At 50.6% G+C, this 8394-nt stretch overlaps 1 protein-coding gene across 1 annotated transcript; it reads right to left on the reverse strand.

Annotated features, from left to right (window-relative positions):
* Window positions 1-376: 376 nt before the first annotated feature.
* Window positions 377-4717, reverse strand: LOC128276289 (polypyrimidine tract-binding protein 3-like; the record flags this gene model as incomplete). Its single annotated transcript, XM_053014757.1, has 4 exons — window positions 377-509; window positions 581-658; window positions 2691-2907; window positions 4625-4717. Coding segments are annotated over 4 exons (521 nt in total), but the record flags the coding sequence as incomplete, so codon positions are not given.
* Window positions 4718-8394: the final 3677 nt, after the last annotated feature.

Here is an 8394-nt window from a genome sequence, read left to right on the forward strand (position 1 = left end):
TGCGTGTCGCGCGATGCGTGCCTTCGGCTGGTTCGCTGCCCGATCATACGGTGGAGGAGCAAGTGGCCGTTGCTGGTGCGAGCGCTGAGGAGGAAGGCGATTCCGATGATGATGATGTGCTGGTGGTGCTGGTGGTGCCGGTGCTGGTGCTGGTGTCGGTGCTGGGGATGATGATGCTGGTCGTGGTCGAAGTGGTCACCTCCACCGGTGCCGTCGGTGGCGTCGGTGAGGTTGATTGTGGCGGGGCTGTGGACGACGCCGGGGCCGCTGCCGTCGGGGCGGCGGGAACGACCACCGGTGTCGGGGGTGATTTGGGGGAAACGGACAGCTGTGGGGTGGTGGCATGTTTTACGCTCGCATGCGCGGGCGCTCGCAGTTAGATGTTGGACTTCGAGAAGCTGACGCGCAAATGGTTCGATTCCGACAGCTGGTAGTTGTGCATCTTGATCAGCGCACACACGGCGTCCTCCACTGAGCTGAGCTGTATGAGGGCCATCTTGTGGTCCTTCCTGCAATAAACAACGGAGGGCGGCAAGCATTAGGCAGGTCGGATGGGCGCATCGGTCACGCGCAAACTTACGGGAAAAACTTGAAAGCTTTCACATCGAAGCTGTTCTTGGTGAAGGCTTCCTTGATCTCGTCCTCGGTTACGGTAGATCTGTGGATTGCGACAAAAAAGAACGGGTATTAGTTGGTCATTCGAATGTGGACATTGAATCAATAAAACCAGAGTTGTGCCAGCAAACGGTCGCATTTCAGACATCCAATTTCTTCACGTCTATCGCCGCCAAATGGCCACGCAGAAGGCGAACGGCGAGCCACTTTTTGCTTTAATTACATTATCATAAGTACTCGCGGTGAATGAAATTGAGCGTGCCAACGTGTCACAGAGCCGGCGGACAGACGGATCTAGTTCTTGCCGAAGGATGCCACCAGGTGCCGGAGAGCAATTGCTGGCTCTGAGGCGGCGTGAAAGGACACAACCAATAAAGAAGTCACTCAATGGGCGCGTCGCGGCAAAGAGGACGCAGCGATGACGCAACGAGAGACCTTTCTCCCATCGGTTCGGTAAGTGAACTACCTGGACACGGGTACGGGGTTTTCTTTTGAATTACCGCTTTCATTTGGTGTAATTATGTGAAGGCGTCGTGGTGAATGGGTAAGGAATAAAACACTTCAGCACATACTGTCCGGGGTCCAGACACTCACCGAGAGGCCACGGTATAAGTGGCAGTAGTGGAATTGCACCGGGTATAGGCTGGCGTAGGGAAGCTCCACGAGAGAAAATCCCAATCCCGTTGGTTGCCCTGTCGGCCTTCTGTCCTTTCTGTCCCCGACCCGAGAACCCCGGCGTGTGTGTGACTTTTGTGACCCCACATAGCAGAGGGTAGTTTCAAATCTACTTATTTAGTTACAATTATCTTTCCGTTGGCCTCCGCCTCCGTTGGTCCAAAGTTCCATCGAGCCGGATGGGTGCCTCATGCTCGCCCTTTTCACCATGTGTCACTCTCGGGACTCGGGGGGCGCATAACGGAGCGAAGGTACTGCCCAGTTATGATTGTCGCTCTGTGCCGGGTCGGCCCAGAGAGTCCTCTGGGCGATGGTTAATTTATCGACCATGTCCTGCGGCGACCGGTCGGGGCCCTCCCAGGTCCCTGGTCCAAGTTGGAAGGACTAAAGGCTAAGGCAAACAAAAGGATTAAAAATCTATCCTTTTTGCTCCGGCAATCAGCGCGCCGTCATGCTCCACTCCACCGCGGCGGCGACGACCGAGGGCGACGTTTGCGTTTGAACTACGGGACTCCACAGAAAAGCGTTCCCTCTAAGGCAATGGGTAAGGCTAAGCTGCGACCACCTGATACGCCGGTGGACACCGCTGGTGGCCCTGTGGTTTGTAGCACTCCAGCACCCCAGCGCGGATGGACGAAGGAAGATAATTAAAAGTTTGTTTTCTCTTCACTCGACACCTCGTCCTGCTACGAGGACGGCTCGCTCCGAGTCTGCAGACTCCCACAGTTTGTTTAACTAGGAAAGAGAGCACAAGCAAGAGAGAGAGCGAGCGAGCGAGTAATCCGGCCCGGTACCAAGTTCTTTAATAGTTACAGCAAAGTACTGTCGCTTCGCTGTCGTCCAATTTGCGAGATCCAACTGCGGACCATCCCGGGAACACCGACGGCCGGGCGGAGCTTGGAGGTGGAAGCTTTAATTCCGTTTCTGCCAACATAATCATTGAGGCAGCGACCAGACTAGGAGGAGACACCAGGCAGAGCTGGTTCCGGCGCTGGAAATTACTGAAGTGGATTATGCATAAAAGTGTTTCCATGTCCATTGTTTGCCCCAACACCGTGTGCCTTCCCTCGGCCACGCGGACTTTAAACCGGGGTCTGGGTCGTCTGGCCAAACTGGGAAGCTGGGAAAAAGTTTGCGTAAAGTAGACAACTTTAAAAATCTTATCAAGTCCCTGGATGATCTTCTGGTCCCGCCGGTCGCTGCGTCCTCAATCATCGATGAACCGGTGCAGCAGCGCGAACCGCCCCAGTCCCAGTCAGGGCACTTTTCCGGGGTCAAATGGTAAACGGTAGACGAGCGTCTTCTCGAACGGCAGGTGAAGAAGTTTACAGTGACTGCAGGTCTTGGGAAACCCGATAGGGGACAAATCCCAACCCCTGAACGGTGTGGCCAATACTTACGGAATGTTGCTTAAATGCAGTGTAGCTGACGGTGGATAGATGTTCTGGTAGTTTTTGCTGCCCGGCTTCTTGAACCGGTGCAACGGATTTTGTGCGTAGTCGCGGGTCAGGCCGGCATCCGGTTGGCCCTCCTTCGGTAGCTGCACCGCCTGATGTTTGCTCGGCATCACGCGGATCGCTTTGTTCCAGATACGGAGCTTGTCCAAATGGGTCATAGCTGAAAGTGGACCGGCAGAGAGCGAAAAAGAGATATTAGAGAGAGAGGCCCAATTACAGTAAGAAAGGCTGGAGAACGTTTCCACGAAGAGCAGACCCAGATTTCGGACGACCCTCAGCATCCTTCACAATCCTTTCACGCCTCGGAAGGCCTTCCGTTCGGCAGGCACCGGAACCGCGTCGGCCGAAGCCAACCCGGTCGAGGTAATCGTTTTCGGTTAAGCTTTTCATTCACTCATTCAATTTCGGGCGGCTTATTTATTTAGATTCCATCTCCGGGCCCACCACCGGGACCGTGCTGTGGCCGTGGCTTCGTTGGGCCACCCGGACGGAAAGTCAGGACCGAGTCGAGCAGGGAAAACCCGGAAAACAGCGGCCCGGCACGCAGACCGGTATGCTTTGAAGGCCGTCCGGCCAGAGGTAGCCGACGGATGCCGTGATCAACAAATGAATTTATTCGTCGCCTACCCTTCGCTTCGGTGGGATTCTGTCCAAATCCGGACCGGGCGCTCCATCGACAAAAAAAAAGGAAAAATGGGAGACCAACTGAAGGTGCCGAAAAGGTGGAAACAGTAACTCATACAAAACAAAACAGACCGCTGCAAAACAAATAGTATCTCGCCTCGCGCCGCGCCAGGGAACTTCCTTTCTCGATAAACACCGGCGGGCTGCTGGCTACGTTGTAAACATTTCTACCAATTATTATTTAATATGCACACGATGGAACACAGCACAGTGGCGTAGGCCGCAAAGGCGCGTCTTCTGACACACGGGGTGCAAAAAAAAAACACGTGTAACGTGTAACTTTCCATCTAGTGGCGTCAGTGGTGGACGCAAAATGGCAGCTTCATCAGACACAGCCGACGCACCGGATCGATAAATACACCGTGGAGGGATGTGGCGCGTTCGTCGGTCGGAGCTACCGGTCGGTTGGAAGCTGCGGAAACTCCGGACCGCGGAACTCAACTGGGAAGTATTTTTTTTCTGAAACTTTTGAATTGGAAAACGGACGCTCGGCGCTTGTTGCCTGGCGGGAAAAAAGAAGTTACCAAACGTTGGTTCATCATTTTTTCGGTTACCGACTTTTATCGGAAAAACCAACCAACGGTGGTTGTGTGCTTTCTTTCTCTATCTCTATCCACAGGGGTCCTGCTGTTGAGTGTAAGCCCACAGCAAACCACACACCCCTCCGAATATGTGGGCTCCGGTGCGATCCCCACACACGCCCGGTCAATATGGATGCGCCCGGCATCTTCCTGTTGATTATTTATTTACAACGAGATTTATTGCGCGTAAGCCGAGCCCGCGAAGCGTCGTCGGTTGTGCATTTTTAAACCCCCGAACTTTTTTTTCGTTTGCACGAAAAACACCGGCAAACTCACGAAAATAAAGAGCCCTACTGTGAGAGAGTTGGTTTTTCGGAGCCGAATTTTGGAGTTGGTTGCCGTGAAGTGCCGAACCGCAACCGTTGAGGGGCGCGTACTAGGCCGCTGGGCCATCGGAACCGTAATATGGTGAAAGTTTTCGCCGGAGAATGCAGCGCACCGGTGAGTTGAGGTGGAACACTAAATTCCACCTTCGCAGCGCAGCGTGATGGACGGGTGAGCGCTTTGGGTGTGCGATTAGCGACTAGCCCGCCCCTCGGTGGAAAGCTTTCCATCCATCGCCCATCCCTGTCCCGGTTATTACACACAGATCACACAGCTACAGCTACTTACCCAAATACGCCTGGTAGGGTTCAGCCATCTGAATCAGGGCTGAATCCTTTTTGTTGTAGAGAATCTTTACACGTTGTACATCACCATACACCCCTGTGTGCGAGGGAACGTTGCGGAAGCATAGGAATTGGAGAAAGAAAACAAACAAGAAATTAGTCAATTTCCCTTCCTTGAGAGTGTTTTTTACTGTTCATCAAATTGTGAATTCTAATGAAGAATGACCACCAAAAGGAGCTGCACCGAGTTGGGCGCATCCGTTTTACCGATTCGTTGACGTTCATTCATTCATTGCTCCGTGTTGCTGTGTGTGTGTGTGTGTGTGTTAGTTTCCAAGTGGTTTCGGTGTCTGCGTGTCTGTGTTTGTGTATGTGCGCCGCGGTTTGTGGGTTTGTTTATGGTTTGGCTAATCCTATAATCATCACCCGTGGATTCAAGAGAGTTAGTGGAACCAAAAAAAAACACGGTCACAGAACCTCATTTGTCAATCAGTCGGTGAGGACATTCATTCTAATTGCTGCAATGGGCCGTGCATTTCAATCGTGTACGATGGATGTAGCTCAAAGTTAACAGATAGTTTCTCTTAAAAGGCTTCCAAGAATATCTTGAATATATCGAATATCAGCATTCTCCAATATGCAGAGAGACAAATCATATACTAAGATGTCCTACCAGCTCTGGTTCGATAGTATTAAATGGGCGCTCATTGCAATGGTGACATTTTACGGTAAAAATTTTAAGAACAAAGTATGATAATTTAAAGTGTGTGTCAAAAGAAGCATAAGTTCAGAAATGGACAACAATTTTCTGCAAAAAAGGGCATTATAAAACATTGTCTCACTAATAATGCTGATGCTGGATGCTGGTGGATTGAATTTTCCACCCATTCAAGGGGCTTTTGCAAGCCGAACGTGGACTTTCATAGCCAATCAATCACAATGATGACAACATAGAACTGGGTGCCTCCAGAATTTATCACATTTTTAATGCCAGAATCTCTCCCAAATTTCATCTAACAAAGTAAAAATTAAATCATTCAGCCATCGAGCAAAACAATTTCATTTTCATCAAGATCAACAACGCACAAACCAGTTTCCATTATTTGACTTTAAAGAACTGATGCAATATTCGTGATGTAGGTTGCGTTTCCAGAGAAATTCAATATCTGCAATCGTTGCCAACATTTTTGGCAGAAGTTTGGCCGGGAATATCAATATCTGCACTCGTTGCCAACATTTTTGGCAGAAGTTTGGCCGGGAAAACGCTCATTGATGGTCTTTTAATAAGTCGCCGGCATTTGCGATGCGACGCCTTGAACGTGGTTCGGAAAATCAATTCAACTATCCCCTATCAGCCCCATTATCCTGCGCAGCGCACTGTGCGTGTCGCAGGGTGGTAAATGTTTTCACAAAAGATTTTCTGGCAACTTTAAAGGTAAACAACACACCGACCGACTAAGTTGCACCTTCTCCGTGCTAGCCGTGCATAACACTAAGGTCTGGCGTGATGTCCCGCTGGCCGAATGGGACACCACGGCACCCTGGCACGCCAAGCTCGGCGAAGGAACACCCTTCGGCCCGGCAAACAATCGAGTGAAGAAAATTTCATTCAACATGTCCCGCAGTGTGGAGGAAGGACGAACGGCGCGGAAATGGAAGCATTTACCATCGGTCAAAACACCTGCCGGCGGGGACCGTGCCCCCTGAGCAGGTCGCTAAAGGTCGCGCCGGGTTCGGGTCCGGGAAGTTCGGGTCCGCTGTGAACCGCTGTGGAACCAAGGACCAACGGCCCGGCGGAAGTAACCTGTTAGCACTCCTAAATACTGCATCCTGTCGTTTTCTTTACTACTTTTCCTTTTTGAGCGCTTCCTTCCGGCGGTCGCTGATGGTGTGGTGCTTGGTGGCCACTAGCGTGTGCGCACCGACAAAAATGTGCCACTAAGCACACACACACACGAGCCAACAATCGAAGGATGGAAGATGGTGGGTGGGCCGTGTGTACACATGATGTTTGCACTTTTGTGCTTCTTGAGGACACCTTTTCCATTTCGTCGCCATTTGTTAAGCTGTCTGTGGCCCGCAGCAGCGACCTGGAGAACGCAGGAGAACTCCTCCACGCCATCGGAAGGCGTCGTTAAAATCTGGTTCCGTTCTGATTCCCGACTCCAGACCGGGGGCACAGGCAGGCAGGGAACTGCCCCGTCCGCGTACTCCCGGCCAAAGGATCGGTTGCGCGTGTGTGTGTGTATGTGGCCACATTTTTAGTCCTCGCCCCGGCACCTACATATATTTTTATTGCTATTGCCATATTACATTTATTATTATCGTTGCCGCTTCACGTGTGGTTCGTTCCATTCTGCTCCAGCTTAGCCGACCTCCCCGGGTGTGTGGAATCGGGTCGCCAGCACAGCATATGGACACAGCGTCTCGAGCACGGCGAGTTCGATCGGTGGGACCGAAAAACCTTTACCCCGTGACTCGGTTTCTTGCGCCGCCCAAGTACGGAGCGGAGTTGACAGACAAAAAAAAAAGAAAAATGAAAAGTTGGCCCCCCTTCCGAAGGACGATTTTTCAATACACTCCCCACCACCCAACCGACCGCCCGCGAACGGATCACTGGTTTTCCACAAAAGAAAAATGTGTTGATAAAAGGATTGAGAATCAATAATTTACAAAAGAGGGGTTTCTGCCGGCGACTTGCACCTTGCCCGTCGGATAGGTGTTACGAGGACGACGACGAAGCCGACGCCAGTGACGACGACGACGCTGACCGTGGGTTAAGAGACGTGGCACCGGCAAGGGGCAAATCACGTTAACCGCCGGACTCGGCGGGTGCTTTTTGCAAGGTTGCACAGCTTCGTAGCGGGTCACCATTTTAATAAGATTAAAAGTTCAGTGAACGGCGAACAGCGACAGGGGGTTTCGCCGCTTTCCGGCTGGCCTTTCCCGTTTTCCCGTTTTGGAAAATTCACGTAAATTTCGTAAAATAATCGAGTGAAAGGGTGTGTAGCTGTTTTGCCGTTGTCAACCACTTTAAGTTTTGTTTGCAACTCTATGCTCCGGCCATTGGGGTTTGGTCCCGGTTCGCGTTGTGGCGGTGATTGATTTTTAGCTCCGTATGTGTGGAGAAATCGCTACAATGGCGAACTGTATACGCTCACTGTCGTGCAGTGTATACGATTCGCCAGGCTGCGGTGTGTGGGTCATGTCATAAGAATTACATGCCACCAAAACAATGAATACCTTGGTCCCAAAACGAGTTTTGGAATGTTGTTCCAAGGAAGTTCTTAGAGCCAGAATTGATCATGAGTTGAGCACAACAAATTTGGCTTGGACCATCTAAGATAACAAGTACATTCGTTAAGACAATACAAAATGAGGAAGCATGTGGAATTAATAAACTAAAACAGTAGCACAAATTTGTCCCACCTAGTCTTAAAAGGGTTCAAAATATGGTTCAGCATTATTTTGTTTATTGATCTTTTTCATTATTCCAAATGCTTGTTGATGAATCCCGTTTTTCTACCAACATATCAAGAGGCAATTACTTAAAAATGTTCATCATTGCACAACACAAAGTCCACTTTGAAACAAAATATACATATTTCCATTCCAATAATTTTACCCAACAGGCTGCTACAGGTGCTGATCGTTAGAAAAAATGCAATCCCTTTCAAAAGCGGAACCGTTCGATTCGAACAACTTTCGTTCGAATTGCAAAAACCTAGCACATCACGCTTCGGGATCAGGTCGGGAAAGCGATGAAAACTTGCA

The sequence above is a fragment of the Anopheles cruzii genome, unplaced genomic scaffold (assembly GCF_943734635.1).
Source record: "Anopheles cruzii unplaced genomic scaffold, idAnoCruzAS_RS32_06 scaffold00856_ctg1, whole genome shotgun sequence".
Lineage (NCBI taxonomy): Eukaryota > Metazoa > Arthropoda > Insecta > Diptera > Culicidae > Anopheles > Anopheles cruzii.